A 25,983-nucleotide genomic window follows, 5' to 3' on the forward strand; every position below is an offset into this window, starting at 1 on the left:
GAAGATGGTTATGGTCACGGAAGGAGCATTAACGTGGCCAGAAATCCTTCCACCACTTCATACAGTTCCCGAAAGGGAACAGTGTGAGGATACGTACGACGATGACCTCTTGTGCAATGCACTTCCTTGGACCCTCAGTCGCAGATGCGAGGGGGCAAATCGTGCAATTGTTAAATTTTTCATTTTATTGACATGTAAAATGTTGTGTTTGCTGTTTTCATTGAAATGTTTATTTGTGACTGAAAGGATATGTAACCTTTTCCTTTAAACAGTGCAGCCGGTAGTCAGTTTGAAAAAAATTAGCAACTTTTATTGGAGCCAAAGTATTTTTACAACAACTATTTGAAAATTAGAACATAGCTAGTTTCCACCTTGAATGTCTTTATTGCACTAAGAAAACAGAAAAAGTCACTTTAAAATGTTAACATTTTTTTCTGAACTATTCATGTTTACAAATGTTTGAAAAGCAGGAAATAGTTAGTTAACATTTTAAAGTTATAAACTATCTACATCAAAACTGACCCTGAAAACTGTTTTATGATGCAATAAAAGTTCACTGCTTCACTTTAAATTGTGTCTGTTCCTTTCTTTGCCTTGCGGGGGGAGGGGGAGGTACAAGGCGCCACTAGCTCGTGAAGGTGTTGGCTACTAGCAGTTCCCGGGCATTTTTCTCGCTCACAGGCCTCCTGCTTACACAGACGTCCTTGCAAGGAAGAAATGGAAAGAGTTGTTAAAGTAATTTTAATGAAGTGACTGGCTAGAAAATCACCCCGGCCTATGGCAGGAGAAACGCATTATCGTCTTGGTAATACATCATACCCGCCTGATCAATTTCACAGCCCGAGATGATTTTCCAATAAGTTACTTTCTCTGAAAGTCATAATTAAATACATACATACATACACATAAGTAAAGGAATATATACATATACGTAAAGGAATATAGATGGACATACATACATAATTACTTAAAAGAATATATTACTGATGAAAAGTTTCTTTCTTAAAAATGTTGGAAATGTTACATTATTCATTTTAGAAGTCATTTTCACATTTAATAAACACAGCAAATTCAATTCACACAGCCACAATTGCTCCTTCTACCTACAGTACTGAAAACCCGTTTAAAAAAAAAAATAAACTTTAAAACTTACCTCAGCATTTCTTAAAATAACTTTCCTCCCTTTCCCAAACAAAAATATTGCCTTTCAGAAGCTCCACGATAAAATATATCTTCCTCCGCAGCCTCTGGAGCAACTGTACTCATGCTTTTTTCATGTGTAAGTTGTAAGGACTTAACCTCACTGAAAGCATGAATGAAACCGGCGAATTTTACTGCGCACGCGCTGCCTGTGCAGTCGCACGCATTCTGCCTCTGAACCCCTTCGTTCAGAGGGCAGGAAATGCCGGTTTTCCCCGCATGCGCTGTGCATGCTGAAAACCGGCATTTCCTCCGGCCAGACGCGTGAGTACCCCGACCGTACTCACGCGTTTGGAACAGAATTACTGGGCCAATATATATCAATGATTTGGATGACAACACAAAACTAGGTGGGATTGTGAGTTGTGAGGAGGGTGCAAAGAGGCTTCAAGGCGATTTAGACAAGTTGAGTGAGTGGACAAATACATTGCAGATGCAGGATAACGTAGATAAATGTGAAGTTTTCCACTTCGGTAGGAAAAACAGAAAGGCAGAGTATTATTTAAATGGTGATAGATTGGGAAATGTTGATGTACAAAGAGACCTGGGTGTCCTTGTACACCAGTCGCTGAAAGCAAACATGCAGGTGCAGCAAGCAGTTAGCAAGGCAAAAGGTATGTTGGCCTTCATTACAAGAGGATTTGAGTACAGGAGCAAGGATGTCTTACTATAGTTGTACAGGGCCTTGATGGGAGTACTGTGTGCAGTTTTGGTCTCCTTACCTAAGAAAGGATATACTTACCATAGAGGGAGTGCAGCGAAGGTTCACCAGAGCGATTCCTGGGTTGGCAGGAGTATGAGGAGAGATTAGGTTGACTAGGCCTGTATTCACTAGAGTTTAGAAGAATGAGAGGGGATCTCATTGAAACGTATAAAATTCTGACAGGGCTAGACAGATTGGATGCAGGGAGGATGTTTCCCCTGGCTGGGAGTGGGTCTAGAACGAGGGGTCGTAGTCTCAGGATACGGGATAGGACATTTAGGACTGAGATGAGGAGAAATTTCTTCACTCAGAGGGTGGTGAACCTGTGGAATTCTCTACCACAGAAGGCTGTGGAGGCCAAGTCACTGAATATATTTTAAATGGAGATAGATAGATTTCTAGACACAAAAGGCATCAAGGGGTATGGGAAGAGAGCAGGAAGATGATATTGAGATGGAGGATCAGCTATGATCATATTGGCCCACAAATTCAGGTCTCCACGGGTGAGTACGCACGGGGTACTCACCCGTAAGCCCAATGGAAGTGCCGGTTTCCTGCATGCACTGCGCATGCGTGGGAAACCGGCACTTCCATTCCCCTGAACGAAGGGGTTCAGAGATTGAACGCGTGCGCGGGAGAGACTGCGCGTGCGCATCAAACTTAGGTTTTCCCGGGAGGGTAAGTCTGCAGAATTTACACATATAAAAAGCAGGCGTAAGGCCTGCTTTTTACAAGGTAAGTGGTGAATTAATTAAAATTAAAACATTTTTTCCACAGGTTTATTATTTTAAATACTTTAAAGCAAGGTAAGTTTATTTTTAGCCCCGTTAGAAAATAAAATTATTTTTTTCAAAAATTTAAATTATTGTTTAAAATAGTTACTTCATGTAATTTATAGTTTATTTAAAAAATGTGATTTCAAAAAAAATGTATTTGAAGATTTAGTGATGTTTTGGGGCCCGTAATATTTATAAGTTTTGACAGCTCTTCCTGTCAAACTAATGAATGGAGCATTCCCTGCTCCAATTGGCTCCCCATGGCCCACATGATCCCAGGGGACGCATCGAACTAACTACGCCCCTGGGATACGCAAGCACTGTGCGCCGGCAGCTGGAGCAGGCCCAGGATTGGAATTCCACGCGGGCCCACAGCTCAACGGCCGGCGCGCAAGGTAAGTGCAGGTCGGGGGCTTGCACCCACGGGAAGCCCCCGACCCGAATTTCTGGGCCAATGAATGGCAGAGCAGGCTCGAAGGGCCGAATGGCCTACTCCTGCCTCTATTTTTCTATGTTTCTATGTTAACAATTTAATCGATCTTCCATAGTATTGTTCATGGTTAGTCAGGGATCTACAGTACAATTTCTATTGTTTACAGCAGTCCCACGGCAGCTTAAACGTGACAGCTGTTCACCCAGCACAGTAATTCAGCAAATTTTTGAATCAATATATCTAATAATAGACACAATATAACAATATTACACACCTGTTACTGAAAGATACAGGCATCATAGATTTTTAATACTATTTACCTTCCACTTTACAAAACATATTTTAAAAATACAATTAACTACATTTGTTCTTCCCTCCCCAAACCTTTTATTTACAGTATGTTTTGCTTTACTTCCCACTTTAGATTTGCAATATTTGTTTAAGATGCAAGTACTTTGTTTATTCTTTCATCTTGCACAGTTCTTTTTCCTCCACTTTAATCGGATTATAAAATATGTTTTCTCCGACTTCCCAAAAATATTATTCTGGCTGAAGCTGTTGTTGGTGCAGCTGTAATGATCAGGTGGTCATTCACCATGATCTAGGTCTGACCAAATCCAGTCAACTGGATACCTAAACAACTGAGCTCAGCATCAAAGCCTAAGATAAGTATCTCCCCCAGCCCCGACACCTGCCAGAAGCACACAAAAAAATCCTTTGCAAAATCACCACCAGCTCAGAATTTTATTTAAACGCTATAGAACACAAAACAAAACTGATTTTTATTCCCAGCTTCTCAGACTTAAATTTTCTACCTGGTTGTCATTTGACGCAAGTTACAGTGCACTCTGGCTATTCGAGCTTCGCAGAAGCAGGGAAAACCACAAAATTGGTCAACAGGTGCTGGAAATCTCGAGCAACCCAAAGCTCAGCTGAAATTTCTAACTCTGGGATAGGCCTTGGAGAGAGGGTCAGGTTGAAGCATCTTGAAAATATTTCTAACAGTCAATAACTAATTATGTGTGTAAATGTATTTTTTTCCCAGAAGTGTGTACTTTGATCAAGTTTGTTCCGTTATTAAAGTTACTTTCAGTTGCACACTGACCTGAGCGAGGAAGGGTAATAGCAGCCAAACAGCCGTTTGAAAAAAAAACATTGAAGTGATTTGACTGGTTTGCGGTTAACAGTTTCTGGATTGGTAGCTTTCAAACAAATTAGGGATTTTGATTGGTTGGGCTTCCTCTGGTGGTGATAGGTTTTCTGTTGGATGTTTCAGCCAATCAGCATGGTTAACTGAATAGATGATTACTTAAGCCAATCAAAAAAAGTGTGACTGGTCGACTTTCTTGTGCAATGTCTCTGGCATTATAAGTGTAAAGTACACATTTGATATGATAGATGCTATCTGCAAGACCTTTAATTATGTAGTTTTTAAGGTCACATGCTGACATTTTACAGTGAGGATAAAAACATTTAATTTATTCCTCACCAAGACTAATTATTATGACTTTTTCATAACTTTTTACAATAATGTAAGAAAGAACATATTGGCAAGATAAAATATTCATCATTGGGGTTTCAATGGTATTCAGAGGCAAGATGAAGCAGAAAAAGTGCACGTATGACAGATGTCAGGTCGAGAATACATCTGAGAATCAGGTTAAATATAGAAAGTTCAGAGGAGACGTGAAAAAGAAAATAAGAGGGGCAAAGAGAGGGCATGAGAATAGAATGGCAGCTAACATAAAAGGTAATCCAAAAGTCTTCTATAGGCATATAAATAGTAAACGGGTAGTAAGACGAGGGGTGGGGCTGATTAGGGACCAAAAAGGAGACCTACGCATGCAGGTAAAGGTACTAAATGAGTACTCTGCATCTGTCTTCACCAAGGAAGAAGATGCTGCCAGACATAGTGCAGGAGAAGGTAGAGGAGATACTGGATGGGGTAACAATTGATAAAGACGAAGTACTAGAAAGGCTGGCTGTATTTAAAAGTAGATAAGTCACCAGGACCGGATGGGATGCATCCTAGGACACTGAGGGAAGTGAAGGAAGAATCGCGGAGGTACTGGCCATAATCTTCCAATCCTCCATAGAAACGGGGGTGATGCCAGAGGACTAGAGAATTGCAAATGTTACACCCTTGTTCAAAAAAGGGTGTAAAGATAAACCCAGCAACTATAGGCCAGTCAGTTTAGCCTCGGTAGTGAGGAAGCTTTTAGAAACAATAAATCAGGGACAAAATTAACAGTCACTTGGATATGTGTAGATTAATTAAGGAAAGCCAGCACGGATTTGTTAAAGGCAAATAGTGTTTAACCAACTTGATCGAGTTTTTTGATGCGGTAACAGAGAGGGTTGATGAGGGCAATGCAGTTGATGTGGGGTATATGGATTTCCAAAGACGTGCGACAAAGTGCCACATAATAGGCTTGCCAGCATAGTTGAAGCCCATGGAATAAAAGGGACAGTGGCAGCATGGATACAAAATTGGCTAAGTGACAGGAAACAGAGCGTTGTGGTGAACGGTTGTTTTTCGGACTGGAGAAAGGTATACAGTGGTGTTCCCCAGGGGTCGGTACTAGGACCACTGCTTTTCTTGATATATATTAATGACTTGGATGTGGGTGTACAGGGCACAATTTCAAAATCTGCAGATGACACAAAACTTGGGAGGTACGGTGAACAGTGCGGAGGATAGTGATAGACTTCAAGAGGACATAAACAGGCTGGTGGAATGGGCGGGCACGTGGCAGATGAAATTTAACGCAGAAAAGTGCAAAAGTGATACATTTTGGTAGAAAGAATGAGGAGCGGAAATATAAACTAAAGGGTACAATTCTAAAGGGGGTGCATAAACAGAGAGACCTAGGGGTATATGTGCACAAATCGTTGAAGGTGGCAGGGCAGGTTGAGAAAGCAGTTTAAAAAGCTTATGGGATCCTGGGCTTCATGAATAGAGGTATAGATTACAAAAGCGTGGAAATTATGATGAACCTGTATAAAACACTGGTTCGGCCTCAACTGGAGTATTCTGTCCAATTCTGGGCACCGCACTTTAGAAAGGATGTGAAGGCCTTAGAGAGGGTGCAGAAAAGATTTACGAGAATGATTCCAGGGATGAGGGACTTCAGTTACGTGGACAGACTGGAGAAGCTGGGGTTGTTCTCCTTAGAGCAGAGAAGGTTGAGAGATTTGATCGAGGTGTTCAACATCATGAGAGGTCCTGACAGAGTAGAGAGAAACTGTTCCCATTGACAGAAGGGTCAAGAACCAGAGGACTCAGATTTAAGGTGATTGGCAAAAGAACCAAAGGCGACACAAGAAACATTTTTATTTTTTTTTAAACACAGCATGCGGTTAGGATCTGGAATGCACTGCCTGAAAGGGTGGTGGAAGCAGACTCAATCACGGCTTTCAAAATGGAGTTGGGTAAGTACCTGAAAGAAAAAAATTTGTAGGGCTATGGGGAAAGGGCGGGGGAGTGGGACTAGCTGAGGTGCTCTTGCAGAGAGCCAGCGCAGGCTCGACGGGCCGAATGGCCTTCTTCCGTGCTGTAACCATTCTATGATTCTACGTCATTAACAGTAATCAAATGCTATTTTAAAATATTAATCATGTTGTTTCCTGAGGTAGGCATTCACACAAAAGCGCACATGGGTTGCAGTCTTATTGCATAATAGGTATGAACAGTATCCTGAGCCAAGCATTTAGTCTCCCACTACCCAACGCCACCACTCCTGCCACCCAAGAAAAAAAATTGCGTGGAGACTAGCATTCAAAGAAATTTTCAACAACGTGGAAACACTTCTCATTCAACTACAGCTTCAATTGCACCACAACAAACAGGTGGGTAGCAACAATAAAAAGTTATCAGCAGCAGAGCGAACAGAAAATGTATTGTTTAATTAACTGCCACTTCCCTTCCTGGAATGCCCACCTTGAAGAAGTTCTGCTCTTCTTTTCGGCGTGGGGTTCAGATGAAAGTTCATTAGAGTGGCCAACTCTGGTTGGAGGTATTTCTGGAGGTTTGATCGTGTAGTTGAGTATCTTTGCTGATAATTTCACGCCAGCAGCTGCTGTGTGAGCCATTCCGAGAAGCAGGAGGCTACCCGCGAACAGATGAAGACAAGGGTGGGCAAGATAGGAAACCGAAAGATGGAGAGCGTCAATCAGAGTCAATCTGTACTTGGATTTCACACGTCTAAACCGGCCGACGCAGACCAACCTGAACCAAACCAAGGGAGAGATCAGAGTATTTTTTAAATGGTGAAAAGCTAGGAACAGTGGAGGTCCAAAGAGATTTAGGGGTCCATGTACACAGATCACTAAAATGCAGTGGTCAGGTGCAAAAAAGATCAAGAAAGTTAATGGAATGTTAGCCTTTATAACTGGACGGCTAGAATATAAAGGGGAGAAAGTTTTGCTACCGCTATAAAAAGCCCTGGTTTGACAACATCTGGATTACTGTGTACAATTCTGAGCACCGCACCTTAGCAAGGATATATTGGTCTTGGAAGGAGTGCAGCACAAATTCATCATAATGTTACAATATGAGGAGAGATTACATAAATAGGCTTATATTTCCTGGAATATAGATGGTTAAGGGTTGATTCGATTGAGGTTTTTAAGATTTTAAAAGGAATTAATAGGGTTGAGAAAACCATTTTCTGCTGGTTGGGGAGTCTAGGATAAGGGGACATAACCTTAAAATTGGATCCAAGCCATGCAGGAGAGAAGTTACGAAACACTTTACGCAAAAAGTGGTTTAAGTGTGGAACTCTATCCCACAAAAAGCAGTAGACGCTAGCTCACTTAATAATTTTAAATCTGAGAGCGACAGATTTTTCCTTGCCAAGAGTATTAAGGGATATGGAGCTAAGGCAGGTGGATGGAGTTAGGATACGGATCAGCCATGATAATATTGAATGGTGGAACAGGCTAGACAGGCTGAATGGCCGACTCCTGTTCCTATGGGATTGCACAAAGAGCAGCGGGCTCGGTGTTTGGGGCTCTTCTCACAGGGCACATCATTGTAAACTCAGCTCAGCATCAACATTTCTCAACCACTCCCTAGGCTCAGACTCGATAAAGGAGTTTTCATAAAGTTACAGAAATTGCAGCACAGGAGGCCATTCAGCCCCCAGTGCCTGTGCTGGCGCTCTCTCCTGTAACCCCGTTGTCCCCAGATCCTTTTTATATTCCACCTTCAAATACTTATCCCATTCCCTTTTATAAGATGTTCTAGTTATTACTCCTGTATCGTAGATTCCCCTGTACTTTTTTGTTACTCTGTATTTCAGTCCCCCTGGGGTTTATTGTTTCTCCTGTATATTACAGGAAACTTTCTGATACCCGGCACCGACGGGACCGAGCTGGTGCCGTAACATCAAAAGTGCCGGACATACCAGAGTTAATGTTTAAACATACGGAACTGAGAAGCTCCGTGTGAATCAACAAACCCTGTTGCTTAGCAACAGCTTCAAAACAGTCGGCTGCAGCTGCAAGCGTCTGTAACTGAAGCTGTTGCTATAGCTACAGACCTTGCAGTGCTTGACTGGGGGGAAAAAAAGCAACGAGAACTAAAAAAACATATAGAAAATGGCTCCTGATTTTTGCCGTTAGATTGAGTATTCCGGACATATAACCTCCGGATAAACCAACGTTTCCTGTAGTTACCGCTGGATTTTATTGTTACTCCTGAATCTTAGATCCCCGTGAATGTTATTGTTACTCCTGTATTTTAGTTCCCCCCTGGATTTTATTGTCACTCATAACTTAGTTCCCCCTAGATGTTATTGTTACTCCTGTATCTTAGTCTCCTGGATTTTATTGTTATTCATGTATCTTTTATTCCCCCTGGATGTTATTGTTACTCCGATATCTTAGCTCCTCCTGTATTTTATTACTTCCTGTAACCTTTTGTGGTTTAGAAACATAGAAACATAGAAGATAGGAGCAGGAGTAGGCCATTCGGCCCTTCGAGCCTGCTCCGCCATTCAATGAGATCATGGCTGATCATCCAAATTCAGTACCCTGTCCCTGCCTTCTCCCCATATCCCTTGATCCCTTTAGCCTTAAGAAATATATCCAACTCTTTTTTGAATATATTTAATGAACTGGCCTCCACCGCCCTCTGTGGCAGAGAATTCCACAGGTTCACCACTCTCTGGGTGAAGAAATTCCTCCTCATTTCAGTCCTAAATGGCTTACCCCTTATCCTTAGACTATGACCCCTGGTTCTGGACTCCCCGGCCATCAGAAACATCCTTCCTGCATCTAGTCTGTCCAGCCCTGACAGAATTTTATAAGTTTCGATGAGATCCCCTCTCAATCTTCTAAACTCCAGTGAGTATAAGCCCAATCGACACAATCTCTCCTCATACGTCATTCCTGCCATCCCAGGTATCAGCCTGGTGAATCTTCGCTGCACTCCTTCCATGGCAAGAACGTCCTTCCTCAGGTAAGGCGACCAAAACTGCACACAGTACTCAAGGTGCGGTCTCATCACTTAAATATTTTCCTGATGCTTCACATTGCATATCCCTCAGAAAACAACTATTTCCCCCTGGCCCCGGAACCAGAATGTGTCTTGATGCACTGAATAGCAAGTCTGGGAAAAAGGAGTAACAACAAAATCCAACAACAGTGACAAATTGTATTTATATAGTGCCTTTGGCATAGTGGAAATGTCCCAAGGCGCTTCACAGGAGCATGCTAAAAAACTATGATGATGGTTTTTCTTTGACGCCTGAGATCTAAATAGGAACAGGTCACGTTTTTTAGCTACCTGGATACGATATTTACGAGACACTGGAAGAACAGAATCAACATTGTGGTGTCAGCTCTCCAAATTAATCAACAGGTTTATTCAAAATAACCCACAAAAAAGGCGATCCAGGAGGTGACGGTATTTGACAGATCATTAACTCATGCTCCCTTCTTAAATACAGAAAGAATGAAGAAAAGTGGCACTTGATTTGTCCTGATTCTAAACCTGGACTGGCCACCTTTGCAATAGCACCTTGTGGCCCACGGAGTCTCGATGTCACTCCCCACACTATGGAGCTGCCGAGCCAATACTCCACTGTCAGTTTGACATTTGATCAGGGGAAGAGGAAATCAAAAATGATTCTTTCAAAATCACAAGTTTTCAATCTTACATAGAAGGTTAAGAGGAGATTGAAAAACATGAAGGGTTTTTCTAGAGTTTCTGGAGAAACTGTTTCCACTGGCAGGAGGGTTAGTAACCAGAGGACACAGATTTAAAATAATTGGCAAAAGAACCAGAGGGGGAAGATGAGGACATTTTTTTTTTTTACACAACAAGCTGTTGTGATCTGAAATGCACTGCCTGAAAGGGTGGTGGAAGCAGATTGAACAGTAACTTTCAAAAGGGAATTGAATAAATACTTGAAATGGAAAAATTTGCAGGGCTATGGGGAAAGAACAGGGGAGTGGAACTAATTGTATAGCTCTTTCAAAGGGCCAGCACAAGCACAATGGGCCAAATTGCCTCCTTCTGTGCTGTATTATTCTTTGATTCTAAACACTAAGGGCTGAATTTTAAAGGGGCAAGGTGGGTTGGGAGCCAGGGAGAGGCTCCAAAGTGGTCGAAAAACCCAGGGGAACAGGTTTCCTGCAGGCCCTGCCAAATTTAACAGCAGGGCCTGATTTGCATGGAAAGCCACTGTTTCCCACCCACAGCCAGCCAGATTGAGAGGATAGGCCTGCGGCACTAGGCCGCGGAGGGAGGGATCGCATGGGCGGCCAGAGGAGCATGGGGGTAGGTCCGAAGGTGGGGTCGCTGAAGGATTGGGATCTAGGACCAGCATGGGGGGGGGGGGATTCTGAAGGGATCGTGGGCCAGGACCAACAGAGGTGGAGGGGGGGTTCTGAAGGGATCGTGGGCCAGGACCCGCACGGGTTGGAGGGGGGGGGGCGGAGGGGGGGGTTCTGAAGGGATCGTGGGCCAGGACCTGCACGGGTTTGGGGGGGGCGGGGTTCTGAAGGGATCGTTGGTCGGGACCAGAACAGGGGTTGTAAGTTTTGCAAAATTCAGGCAGTTCCCCCCCGAAGATTATTTAATTAAAAGAGACCCTGGTTGGACTGATTTTAAGCATCCAGGGGCACACAAGATGGCTGCGGTCAACCTCGTGACCAAAAGCCTGTAAATTCCAATTATGGACTCTGTGACAAGCTAACAGCTTGGGTATTTTCGATGTCTGCGAGATCACGAATCCAGACAGATCTTTTACATTTATGCATTAGGAGTAAACTCAGTTGCATTCAGGCCCCCGTTTACAGGCCATCAAGTTTGTTTACTCAAACGATCAGCGGAGCCATCCAGGTCAGGCTGGCCCCATCAAGGAATCTGTTGAACAAAGAAGAGCAGTTATGGGGCCGTTAGAGACTATTACTGGCCATCTAAGTCGATGGGCCAAGTTCGACACCTTTTGTTCGATTCTAACTCGCTTAAATCAGACAAAGGATGAGCTGATTTAGTGCGTGAGATAAGGGCTACCAAGAGGAGTATAAATATAGCCCCTCAGGGAGCCATGCTCTCTCTCTCTCCTCGCCTCCCGCGCCCTGCCTGCCACCACCCCAGGAAGAGGACCTACGAAGAAGAGCCCGTCCTGAGAGGCGAGATACCCTGCCAGAGACAGTTTTATTACTGGGGTATTTTCACCTGGACGGTACCCTGTGCAGCATTGAAACCACCTGGCATCGAAAGGCAGCAGGGCAAAGAAGCAAGATTCTCGTCTGTTTAAACGACTCGGACTGGTGAGCATGGAATTCTGACCCCTCATAAGGTAGCCTAGCGAGGTTTAGAGGGTGGAAGTTAAGGGGATTGCTAAAATTGTCATTTTAGTCATTTTCCCTCGATGTGCCGTTTATTTCCCATCCCTGTTAAGTGTAAGTGTACTGCATCCATATTATCTTTTGTATAGAATTGTTCTTTGGTAATAAAATCTTGGTTTTTCATTGCACTAAACCACTGGACTGCTCGTTTTCTATATCGCTACCTGCAAATAAGTCCGGTGGTCAGAACTCAAAAGGGGCGAGCGATTCGAGCCGCTCAAAGGGGGTAGTCAGAGACATAACTGACGAACCCAGGACACCCACACAGTATAACCCCTTACAGGGTGGAGGGGGCGGGGTTCTGAAGGGATCGTGGGCCAGGACCCGCACAGGTGGGGGGGGGCGGAGTTCTGAAGGGATCGTGGGTCAGGACCAGAACAGGGGGGGCGGGGTTCTGAAGGGATCGTGGGCCAGGACTCTCATAGGTGGGGGGGGGGGGCGGAGTTCTGAAGGGATCGTGGGTCGGGACCAGAACAGGGGTGGGGGGGTTGTCAGCAAAGACAGCAGCCAGAGGTGCGAGGGTGGGAGGCCTCATGAAGGGGGAATCGGCCTCGTGGGGGGTCTTCGATCGTGGGGGTGGGTTAGGCAGGGATGCTAGATTCAGGAGGTAAGTATAAAGGCATTTACCTCTTGGATCCAGCAATCCTCGCCTTGCATTAGCTGGCGGGTTTCACAACACTTGCAAAACCCGACAAGCTAAAGTTAAATTCAAAATGGAGATTAAAGGTGGCTTCCAGCCTCATTATTATATTTAAATAGCAAACCCGCTTTCTGGCAGCAGATTGGCTACCCGCCCTCCCATCCCGCCTCCGTTGAAACTAGAAGTGGGCAGGTTGAAGTAGAGATTCGGATTTTTAACTTCCCACACACCCCCCACCCACCTGTTTTTTTTTAGGTTAAAATCCACCCCTCCCCCCCCCCCCCCCAACAAGTCTACAGACTCCAGGCCTCCTCTCTTTGTTAGCTGATTCCACCTAATCGGTGTCATGATACAAACTCACTTGTCACTTCGCTGTAAAACCACGCTCAATCTAATTGACAATTTGTAGGGCAAACCAAGGGATATGTGGAACATTAATACAATAGCAAAATACTGCAGATGCTGGAAATCTGAAATAACAACAGAAAACGCTGGAAAAACTCAGCAGGCCAGGCAGCATCTGTGGAGAGAGAAACAGAGTCAACGTTTCAGGTCGAAGACCCTTCGTCAGAACTGGAAAGAAGCAGGAAAAAGAACAGATTTTAAAGCAAGTTTAGGGGTTGGGAAATGGGGGAGGGGATGAAAGAACAAAAGGGAAGGTCTGTGATAGGATGGAAGGCAGGAGAAGAAAAGAGGCATAAAGAGATATTCAAGGCAAGAGGAGATGGTAATGGGACAGGTTAAGAAACAAAGGATGGCTCTAGATAGAGTGTAAATTGCGCTGGCAGAATGAAAGACAGCTGCCATGTGGGGAAAAAAAGCACAAACAAAAAGTGTGGATAAAAAAATGTGATGGGGCCGAGGTTATGATCTGAAATTGTTGAACTCTATGTTGAGTCCAGCAGGCTGTAAAGTGCCTAATCGAAAGATGAGGTGCTGTTCCTCGAGCTTACGCTGAGCTTCCGTGGAACAATGCAAGAGGCCAAATGTGGAACATTTTTTGTTCCAGTCTTACTTGGGTCCCCTCCCTCTCTCTCCACGGATGCTGCCTGACCTACTGAGTGTTTCCAGCAACCTTCTGGCTCAGAGGCGAGAGTGCTACCAACTGAGCCACAGCTGACATTTTAGAATAACATTAATAAAAAGGCTTTCTAAAAAAAGCACCAAAATCGAATCCCAGCGGGTATGCATTGTGTAAAGCCCAAAATGATGGATAACATTTGTGTGAGTGTTTATTCATATGCTAGTATGTATTGCATACCAAACCCAACTTTTTCCACCTGGCAATTTAATTTATTCAATGCAGTGTTTCAGTGGTATATTTCTGAAAAGAAGATATGCATGCATTAAGAGTGGTTGGAGTCATGTGTAAAGATATCCACAAAAGTAGATGATGTGCATTTTGTGCCACATGAAGTGCTGCTGATTTGTTGTTCAGAAGTAAATGGGTGTGCCCTGCACTGTTCCATTTTCAAGTTATAGTCATAATTATAGTTATATGCTCATGACAAACCAACCTTGTAAAGTTATACGCCCTACTGTGTAGTTGTAGTATCATGGCAATAAATATTGATTGTGATGGGGTTACTTTTTTATAGAAAGGCATATTTGTATCACATTCATTATAATAGGTCAAGTACTGTGGAATAATCCCACTCAATTCAAAACATTCTTCATAGCTTTCAAAACTAACACAGCGAAACGTATATATTTTACCAATTTTTATTGCTTTTTGTGTCAATATAGATACAAACAATATATTATCATGTTAAAGATATGATCACATACAATAAAAATTCAGTTTACCTGAAGCAAAAGTTCTCAGATCAATTAGTAAAATAGGCTAAGCAAGATAGAAATTAGCTTTTTTTTTAAATTATGCTATTTCATATGATTATGATGTTTACCTGAGGTTAATTCACTGTAGCCAACTAAGCTAGCAAGAAACAGACATACAGTTTGTACGACTAGATTCATAAGACATTTGGGTCTCATGGTTTTACTACTCAAAAGATGAATTTTACATTTCTTCCAAGCATAAAAAGAATTTAAAGTCTTATGAAATTTACATAATTTTAATAATACAGAATAAAGCACCAACATTATTTGTAATGACATACCATATAGAAAAGGAACTAAGGGAATGTGAACAGATGCACTATTCCTTTTGTGATTCTATAATAATGAAAATAACAGTGCTATTATAACTGAAAATCAAAACTGAATAGTATTTCCAAAAACATCTAATTTTACAAATAAATTGCAAAATCTCCAGAGTTTTCTGATATTTCTTCAGATTCTAAACATTTTTAAGAGTGATTTTGGTCGTTTATTTTCTCATTGTTTATTTATGACCTAATTCTATGGATTTTCTGCACCACTTGCCATTCATGAAGACAATTGGTCACGGACTGCTATACAATACATACGAGGTATACAAGGACAGTCTGGGTTGATTTGCACTCCATTTTTTCCTTACTTCTTCAGCTCTGCTCACCACCTTCCTGCAATCTGAAATCAAGAACTCACCCTATGGAAAACTACAGCTGTATCCTACCATTCCTTTGGGATAACATATTGGCAAATCAACGGAAATACCAGAACATCATCCAGGTAGACATCAAGAACTCAGTGTATAGTTTCGCTGGGAAGGCGCTGAACACCTCGAGTCTCTTCGCCGGGAGCAAGCGGAAGACAAGCGCAAGGAGCTACACGTCAACCCACCCGCCCCTTCAACCACCATCTGCCCCACCTGTGACAGAGACTGTAGGTCCCGCATTGGACTCATCAGTCACCTGAGAACTCATTTTTAATGTGGAAGCAAGTTATCCTCAGTTCCGAGGGACTGCCTAAGAAGGAGAAGAAGTGTATAGTGTATTGTAGGAGAGACCATATGTGACCACTCCATGAAACAATGCATCAATACATTGCTCCATCAGGGCTGGTTCAAGTGCAGTTTTGTCATGGAGAGATGGCAAGCAAAGCCATTTCCCAGTTCTTAAAAGGAGACACTGAAGAGTGGACAAGAGAGTTTACTCGCTTTAGTGGTACATACCTTACCAGCTGGTAATGGAGTGGCTTTTCCTTTCTTTCCTGCCCTCTTTTTTGTTGATGGCTAGGTGATATAAATAGGGAAAACAAAATGGCCCAAATTCGAATTTGCTTTAAATTTCAGACCATTAAAACTATTGAATTTTGTAATAACTGCTCAATACATTAATATGGATATTTATGAGGCTACATAAATTTTTAGCCTTCAGTCTGCAAAATTAGTTTTTTGGTAGTTTAGAACAATGCTACAAAAGATAATGAAAGAATGTCACAGCCTTTAAATATGTAAAACCACCACAAATTTGCACATAACCCCATGGGCCCTACATCTAACCAACCACCTGTAAAAGCAACTATTATTGTAACCCAAGCACTGTCCACGTATAGACTAAAATATACAAATTTATTTTGAAACCATTTTGAGACCAGACTTTAGGGCTTTTCTTTGTAAATGCCAGTTTTCTTCTATGTGGACTATCTTCAAGCCATTTATAGAAACGCTATCTTGAATATCAGCTAGAATATGAACACCACACATGAATAAAAATAAATATTTACATGTCATAAATTTTTTTAAAGTATTCTTTTAAAAAAAATCAGTAGTAATAACTGAAAAATGTAATTGCTTGTACACCATACAAAATCGAACCATTGGCACCAGAACACCATAAAAATCTAATTATTGGCACCAGCACACCATACAAATCTAACCATTGGCACCAGAACACCATACAAATCTAACCATTGGCACCAGAACACCATACAAATCTAACCATTGGCACCAGAACACCATAAAAATCTAACCATTGGCACCAGAACACCATACAAATCTAACCATTGACACCAGAACACCATAACAATTTTAAGCGGATTCACAAATAGTATATAATACGTCAGTGCATAAAATGAAAAGGCAATTTTTTACATGAATGTTGATACATTCATACTGTTGTCATCACTGCTATACAGTAATTAGAAATAACTCCAAAATTAAAAATAGCTTTTTAAAAAATGAAGGAAAGGACTGGTGCTTATATAACACCTCAAGACGTGCCAAAGCATTTCACAGCCAATCAAAATATTGTCGCTGTTGTATTATAGGGAAACGTAGCAGCCAATTTGTGCACAGCAAGTTCCTAAAAAACGAGATACATAACCAGATAATATGAATTAGTGATGTTGGTTGAGGGATAAATATTAGCTAGGAGACCGGGAGAAATCCCCTGCTCTTCTTCGAATAGTGCCATGGGATTCTTTATGTCCAGCTGAGAGGGAAGATAGGGCCTCAATTTAGCATCTCATCCAAAAGACGGCACCACCAACAGTGAAACACTCCCTCAGTACTGCAACAGAAGTGTCTTCTTAGATTATGTGCTCAAGTCACTAGAGTGGGATTTGAACCCATGTCCTTCTAACTCAGGGGGTGAGAGTGCTACCACTGATCCAAGGCTAACAATTAATCAAATTCTCGACAATGTTTATTGAATTAAGCATGAAGCATATGTAGCATATTACATGCTATATACATTAAAAAGAATATAACGATGTATTTTGACAAATTTTAAGGCATAATGCACAAACACAAGATATCCTGTCCTCACCAACAAGACCAAACAATAATTGCTGTTGTCAAGAGAATTTCAGATACTGTCAAGTGTACATTTTAAATTATTAAATTAACAAATTAATAATTCTTGATGCCAGGAATATTTTAAGTGTGCCAAAATAAACTACAATTACAGAATTTGAGAACAACGTGCCTTCCTATGTATTGTAGGGTGGTGCCGTGTTTTCATGCCTTAATAGAAATATAACCAATATGAAAAATTCCTTTTGCATGTTTTAATTTCATTTTAAATACCTTTCAATAAATAGTGTTTTATGGTTCAATCACTGCCTTTTATATTACAGCTATTGTGAAATATATCCACAATTATATTACAGGGCTCCGTACAATAAAGTGAATATTGTGTATGCTTCATTGTCACAGATTAGCTCATCATAAACTAACAAAAAGATACTGGCCTAGATATATTTTCGTCTCACTGCCTGGGCGGTAAGCTGGTGAACCAGATCGCATGCCCTTTATAGAACCCACTCAATTTTCAATTAAAATCGGGCATGTTTTATAAAGGGCAGACAACCTGCTCCACGAGATTACCGCCCAGGCAGTGAAGACAAAAATCTACCCACTATCTCTTTCACTGAAATGTTAAACCTCTGTGATGCCATAACTTTTGATTGTAGGAGTATTTATTAAAATAACAGGCTCTTGGAAAAACAAATTGGTTCATTTTGAAGATACAAGATTGTAAGATAAAAATGTTTTGTTTCTACACTGGTCGATTCAGCCAGAGCAGGGAGAAACTAAGAAATATTGGAAAAGTACATTTTACACAATTTTGAGCTTATTTTCTTCAAATAGTGCCATGGGATCTTTCACACCAGAGAGTGCAAATGGGGCCTTAGTTTAACGTCTCATCCAAAAAACGGCACCTTTGGCAGTGCAGCACTCCCTTAGTACTGCACTGAAGTGTCAGCCTAAATTATGTGCTGAAATCTCTGGAGTGGGGCTTAAACCCACAACCTTTTGACTCAGAGGCAAGAGATGTACCACTAAGCCAAGGCTGACATCTTGGACAAGGTACTAAAGGGAAATAACAACAGAAAATTCTGGAAAAACTCAGCAGGTCAGGCAACATCCGTGGAGAGAAATTTGAGTTGACGTTTCGGGTCGAACCCTTCTTCAAAACTGGAAAGAAAACAGATTGAAGGCAGGGCTGCGATTGGACAAAAGAAGTGAAAACAAAAGAGCTAGACGAGATGGTAATAGGCTGAGATTAGGTGTAAAGTGTACTGGCAGGGCAAGAGATAGCTGCCAGGTGTGAGAGTGAAACAAAAGGAAAGGGGGGAGGGGGGAGGGGGGGGGAAAGGAGTGGAAAAATTACAAGAAAAAATGTGTAATAGGGGCCGAGGTTATCATCTGAAATTGTTGAACTCGATATTGAGTCCGAAAGGCTGCAGAGTGCCTAATCGGAAGATGAGGTGCTGTTCCTCGAGTTTACGTTGAGCTTCCGTGGAGCTTCCGATCGCAGCCCTGCCTTCGATCTGTTTTCTTTTCTTTCCAGTTTTGAAGAAGGGTTCGACCCGAAACGTCAACTCAAATTTCTCTCCACGGATGTTGCCTGACCTGCTGAGTTTTTCCAGCATTTTCTGTTGTTATTTCGGATTTCCAACATCTGCAGTATTTTGCTATCGTACGAAGGTACTAAAGGGGAGCCCCCTTCCTCCTATAAAAAATACTGCAGCAAGAAGTCACTAGAGTAATGGGGGGGGGATTGGAGGAACAGAAAGAAAATAGAAAGAAAACTGTTATTAAAAAGGTTTCATCTTTGGGTGTAACCTTATTATGACAAGATGAAAGGTTTGCTGAAAATCTCCAGTACGTAAGGGATGTAAAAACTGATCAAATGTTTCTCTAAAACAAGCTGAGAGTTATAAAAATGTGAACTATTTCCATGTCACACTGTTCTCGGTGACAGAATGTATTTATTGTACATTGATAAATGTAAAATATTTTCTCGCACTGACAATTTAAGCAGAATCTTCTACAGCAATGAAATTATTAAGTTTCAACTGACTGAATGCAAGTTTTAAAAAAAACAAGCATATTGACAATTTTTTTCTACATTTTGAAAAAGCAATTATCTAGGTGGCACAGGGTTTCCATGCTCCAACATGCAGTGCCACAGATACATGTTCAAAAATTAGAAGATGCATCAAACTGACCTGATTTCACACATCATCCAGCAACCTTCTCAAAAGTGACACTGGCAGAATACGGTCATAACCTGGACAACCTCTTTGCTAGGGAATAATGTACGGAGATCAGAAATGAGGGGGGAAATAAATAAAATTTCAAGAAAAAGCAGTGATAATTGTTGTTTCATGGTATCATAGCAGAACCCAAAATTACTCTTAACATTGATCATCTGCCTTCCTTATTGTGCTCATTAATCATTAAACTCATCACTGTGTATTTAGCATGTTTTTTTAGTATCTTTACTGTAAGAAGACTAAACCCCAACGTGTGATGTGACTTTCTCATATTATACAAAAACAAAACTTACAGATTAAACACCAACATGTTTACTATTAGCACTTCCGGTAAGTACAATAACGTAATGTCCTATACTGTAGATAGATGATTTTCTTTACACTAAATATTTCTTATATAAGGGGGCAAAGTTAAACTGGTAACAAAACGCGAATCAAATCATGCAAGCAATTTTCTAGAAATGGAGGATATCTGCAGATATAAAGAACATCAGCATGATACTAAAAAAACTCAGGCTATTGACATCCAATATAATGGGTTTACAACACTGACAAGTGAAATTACTCAACTGTATGCAAAGAGAAAATGCAATGAGTGGAGCCCATTAATGAATAGTAACTACTGTTCTTTGGCAGTGAATCTAAAGTTGTTCCTTGTACATTATAAAATTGACATTATAATGTGTATCAAAACTCTCAGACACTAATGTTTAGGGCAACACTGACTTCAAAATTAGTACAAATATTATCTGTTCAAAATACAATAACATGCCTCACATATCCAAAGTTTTTAGAACTGATAGTCTTCTTCCACTTCTCTTCAGTGTCACTTTACTTGTATTCAAAATGCTGACAGTGCCAAAATGGGATGCATTCTTTTTCCCTCCCCGAGGTACAGTGACACAAATAATTTAGATGATGACTTCCTTAAGAATCCCCTTCATAAGGCTGCAAACCACCAGATAAGACTAAAGTACAACAAAGATTGTTGTTAGCTGCTTTTTAACTTGGGTATATTTTAAGAACTTGTAGTGATAAGTTCCTTTTATCATTGACCTAAATGAAAAATGCACATGCAGCATTTTATTCACATGATTTTTTAACTAAATTAAATCACTTCATTGCTGGATCTATCTGATTTCTATTTTCGCAACATACACAATTCACATTTTCTTTATATCCATTCTTTAAAACATTGGTTTGTTTCAAACTGTAATTTGATATACTGTTATGTTAGTAAAAAAAACATTTTCATTTACTTGCCCATCAGCAAATAGGACTTTATAAATGCACCTAAATCAATCATCTTGCAACACAAATTGTTATTTGAACCTTAACCAGAGGAAGTGAAAATGATATAGAAGATATTTCACAGGCAAGAATTTAATACCATCTGTTTCATGAGCATCAACGATCTATAATTCACAAACGCTATGGACTCAGAATCTGATATGCATTTGTGATCATGTTATAAACATGATTATTCATTGAGGTATATAAAGTATTACAGGGTAATGGTAGCCCAGTGGTTATGGTACTGAAGTAGAAACTCAGAGGTTGAGAGTTTAAATCGCATCATGACAAGTTGTGAAACTGAATTCCATAAATCTGGTAAATTGTGAGCTAGCACCAGTAAGTGACCATTAAAGTTCCCAGATTGTCATAAGCTCCCAACTGGTTCATTAATGTTTCAGGGAAGAGGACCTCCCCTACCCGGTCTGGCCTACGTGTCTCCAGTTTAACACTGCATGGGTGACTCTAAATGCCCTCAGGGCAATCAGAGATGGGCAATAAATACTGTCTTCCCAGTGTTGCTCACATTCAGGAGCAAATAATTGAAATATAAACAGTACAAATATATGAATGTATATAACATTATTTCAAGATAGATCAGGCCAGTAGGTCAAAAGGACCTACATTGAAATTAGTGGACGGCAAATTTAAAACAGACCTTTAAAAAAATATCTTCACTCAAAAAGTGATAAACGTTTTGAATAATCTAGGTGGGAAAGTGATGCGAGTCAAAAGGCACGAACTACAAAATGCAGTTTGATGGCAGGCTGAGTGATGTACTACAAGAACTTGGCTTGCAGAATTACTTTTTCTCACCTTGCCTTTTTCTTAATATGTTCTTATAAGTGTCAGTGCTAGCCATAATTGTGTTGGCTTCAACCATGATCAAAAAACTGCCCATTTCCTCTCCCAATTAGGGGGCTTGATCAATTATAACAAACAACAATGAAATTATCAATAACACTAGGAATCAAAATAACTCTGTCCTGGAAAGGCAAGTTATGCTGGAACAATAAGAAACATATTTAGCTGTACATTAGACCAATATTATTCAATCTGCAAATATACACAATGAGTGGTTTAGTGGGGAAATGCATCACCAGTTCCATACAAGTCAAAGGTCACACATTGGATCTCTGGTGTGTATTGAGTAAGCTGATCTTAACGTGGACAATAATGGGGGATTACATTTGATCTCAGCATCTCTGGTCTAAGGAATTAGGAAAGAATTGGCTGCTCCTGCTAGCTCTCCAGGGGACTCCTGCTTGCATGTGTCAGGTTAGGGTTGGACCCAGCTAGGCTGGGGTGCCTGCTCCAATCAAATAACTTCTAGCACTCAATGTCTTGGATCAAAAATGAGTAATAGTCACTTTGATGAGGCACCAGCGGGATACTACTTCATATGAACCATGTCACAGCATCAGCCCCTGCCTTCAAGAAAAATGGGGAATAAAGTAAAAAGTAGCAACCTAAAGAATTGTGGTAAAGAAAGTCTTCTATGGAACCTGCAAACTGGTTTTAAGAAGGAATTCACTCCAAGACATCATAAATTAGGAGATATTTCCTCACAAATGAAATAACCTTACTTAGAAACATATCCGTTTATTCAATGCACTGCTAAGGGACAATGACGATTGAATAGCTGGTATACAAATCCATATACTGTAATTGCTGTTTATATAGATCTTATACACAATCTGAGCACTATTTTATACTCTACATATTACTTAATTATGTAATTAAGTATCAAGGCAATGAAAATACCAAAATACCACAATCAAAAACACATACTGTAATAAATAAAAATAGTCATGTCTGCAAAGGTTTATTTTACATCCTTAAGATAACGAATTCACTCACATCTAAAGGAGTATGTGTGGGTACAGGTTACAACAAATAAAAAAAGTTTTAAAGAATGAGTTTAAAGAAAATAGCCATGATCCCAGGCTGAATATTGATTTAGTAAATCTCAACTTAAGATGGCAAATAGAGCAATATCACTGGCCCCAGCATTTTTAGGCTAGTAAGCTTAATAAGTCAGCCAGGGCACTCGGTTCCCTAACACTATCCACAGACAAAAGTGTCCAATTCAAAGCCCAGAAATTACTGTTGACAATATTAGTGGGTGAACACACAACCTGTCTGCTCTTTTAACACAGGCGTTACCAATTTATTTTTAATATAATTAATAGTAATTTCTAGGCTCGGGTCAGCGGAGTCAGGTTCAGTTTTGACACCTCTCAGATTCAAATAGCCTGCCACTCACTATATGGGGTCATAAATGAAGAGGTGCCAAAGAGGTACTGAGGACATTAGCCTACATGGAACTGTACTAGAGTTCGAGTTACCACCTTCAGAAGGTGTGATTTATACCTTAAATCCTTACAAGCCAAACAGGCTTGTGCCTGTCTTTCTGATGAGCGGTTTTCCCAATGCAGTTTGTTTTTGTTTATGCAGCACATACAAATTTAAACATAGTAACACCAGATTGGATGTTACACAAAACAGGCAAGTCACAAAAAAGCCATTGGCAGCAACTAATTAGTTCTTTAAATAATATAACTCCATGAAAATCTATTTCACAATTCTCCATTTCATTGTTCGCCATTTCTATCAAAACTCTAAACACATTCTGTTAGAGTGTATTTATGATTTTACTAATAATAGTTGCTGATTACAATATTGCTAGCACACAGTGATCAGAGAAAATTTTCCTCTGTGGTATAAATGAAGTAAGGGATCAAGGGATATGGGGAGAAAGCAGGGACAAGGTACTGAATTTGGATGATCAGCCATGATCTCATCAAATGGCAGAACAGGCTCGAGGGGCCGAATGGCCTACTCCTGCTCCTATCTTCTATGTTTCTATGTTTATTGTTGGGGACATTTCATAATGCATAATTAGTTGGTTGTTTTTTCTCACTAACAGAACATTTTTGCCCATGGCACACTCAAGAGTTTAAGAATTGCTTTAACTTGCTGTACAACTTAAGACTGCACCTTTTCCACATAGGAATGTAAAAAAATAAGTGATAAACAGCGTATTATTCAGGAGAAATAGAATTCATGTACATTGAATAAACTCAGTTCAATGTATGGGCATAATTAATAAAATCTTCAATTAAACTGAATGACAAATAGGTAATGAAATGACAGGTTTAAATGCTGCTTTGCAGTTGCGAATACCTCCACACAAACTCACATCTATGTCTCTGATCTTTGTCAATGAGGCACTTCTAGTATTTGCAAGGCGGGGTTCATTCTTCCATGACATCTCGAGATCAAATTCTGCATCATCCTTTTCTTCTTTTGCAATCATTGCTTTTGCCTTAATTCTCAGTTTGTGAGGAAGGGCAGAACTATTTGATTTGGGGATTGTAGAGCATTCAAATCTGTAGCTATTGCTAGGAGAGAACGGATGCATTTTAGGGACCTGTTGTTCATCTTCTGCATCATCTTCTGACTCTCTTTTACTGTTTTTATTGTCCATCTCTGTTGCATTTGGGGAAGCACTTGAAGGTCTGTAATAGGAATATTTTTCAAATGAAAGTGGGTGTCTGGAATATATTAATTGATTCAATGAAGTATTATGCATTGTAGACTCATCAGCAGAAATTTCTATAGGGTGTTGCTTCTGTACTCCAACCGAAGCAGGGCTCATACACTTTGTGTGAACTGGGCTATCTGGTGTATGCTGGGAGGTGGAGTCAATGGAATCAACGGAGAGCCTTCCTGAGGCGTATCTCATGTAACTATGGCAGCAGCCATCCCTCAAAAATGGGGTCTCTAGTTCCAAAAAGTGAGGGTCCATCTCTATCGCTCTCTGCCTTGCAAAATACTTCTGCATGCAGCCTTGCAGGATTTGCGCTTCTTGGGCATAGGCGGAGGAGCTAATGAGGCCGTACCTCATCTTTAAGGTGAGCAGCTCGGCCCTGAGACAGGCGTTCTCCTCGTTGAGCGACAACATTTTGCTTTCCAACACCAAGTCATTGAAACGTCTCTTCTCACGTGACCGTTTGGCGGCTTCGTTGTTTTTCCGCCGTTTTTCCCAGTAAGAGGCGTCTTTCTTCTCCTCGGGCATAAACTCTCTCTTCCTGCGGGAACTCAGCTTGTTCCTGAAGCTTCCATTTTTCAGCGGCTGCGGCTCAAAGTCCACCACGGCGTCGAATGTCGACAGCATGGCCGGGCGGAGGTGACGCTGCCACCCGGGCCTGGGTGGGCCTTTCGGTGAGAGGGCTGGGGTGGGGTGGTTTTTTTTCTCTTCCAGCGGCCTCCACCACACGTAACTCAGTGGCTGTAAGGGAGCTTACAGCGATTCATAATCCATCAGTTACTTCAGCTTTGGGCTGCGAATGGCCGCCATCCACCTGCCCCAGGCCGCACAGGCACGCGGAGGGGCGGGGCTACTCTCAGCTCTTTGACTCTGATTTAGCCTCAGGTTGCTGGCCCTCTCTCGGGACTTGTCTCTCAGATTGCTGTCCCTCTCTCGGGACTTGTCTCTCAAATTGTTGTCCCTCTCTCGGGACTTGTCTCTCAGATTGCTGTCCCTCTCTCGGGACTTGTCTCTCAGGACTTGTCTCTCAGATTGTTGTCCCTCTCTCGGGACTTGTCTCTCAGGACTTGTCTCTCAGATTGTTGTCCCTCTCTCGGGACTTGTCTCTCAGATTGTTGTCCCTCTCCCGGGTTGCTGTCCCTCTCTCGGGTCTTGTCTCAGGTTGGTAGCGAATTACAGTTTACAATACCTGCGAAAATCACATAAACATTATTGAAGTTACTGAGCCAGCACTAACACATGAAGGAGGCCATTTCTGTCAGCAGCGCTGCAGAACTTCCCTTTCATTAGTACCGGCGTTTTGGCCGTATCTCCACTTTTCTTTCCTCCCACTTCATTCCATTTTTGTTTTCCGTTCGCTGGTTTTCCGCTTTCAATCTTTCCTCATATTTTACTAACACCTTTTCCTCTCGGCCTGTTTTTCTTCTATTTCACATTCCTCTCTTTCTTACCAGTTTCTCTCATTCCTCATTGTTTATCTCATTCCTTGCTCGACAACTATACATTTTAACGGGCGAAATCTGCAGATCACGAAGTGCTAACATTGAACGCCAGGTTCAAAGTGGAGCACAATACACAAAAATGAAAGATGTCTGTGGCAGAGATGTGACCATTAGGCAACGTATCAAATGGACT

General features: G+C 41.2%; 1 protein-coding gene across 2 annotated transcripts in view; it reads right to left on the bottom strand.

The window, feature by feature from the left end:
• Window positions 1–276: 276 nt before the first annotated feature.
• Window positions 277–25,983, bottom strand: part of LOC147108208 (nuclear factor interleukin-3-regulated protein-like) — a 31,331-nt gene continuing 5,624 nt past the window's right edge. The window contains exons 3-4 of one of the 2 annotated variants that reach the window (XM_086004736.1): window positions 23,998–25,537; window positions 277–703 (exon numbers count right to left, since the gene is read on the bottom strand). In XM_086004736.1, the coding sequence (XP_085860862.1) occupies window positions 626–703; window positions 23,998–24,975 (1,056 nt within the window). In that variant the 5' untranslated portion in view covers window positions 24,976–25,537 and the 3' untranslated portion in view covers window positions 277–625. Of the gene's footprint in view, window positions 704–22,604; window positions 25,538–25,983 lie in introns of those variants that run through there. The other variant, XM_086004735.1, reaches the window with a different exon arrangement.

Source organism: Somniosus microcephalus, chromosome 13 (genome assembly GCF_052327205.1).
Source record: "Somniosus microcephalus isolate GS21.2 chromosome 13, FLI_Smic_1.0, whole genome shotgun sequence".
Lineage (NCBI taxonomy): Eukaryota > Metazoa > Chordata > Chondrichthyes > Squaliformes > Somniosidae > Somniosus > Somniosus microcephalus.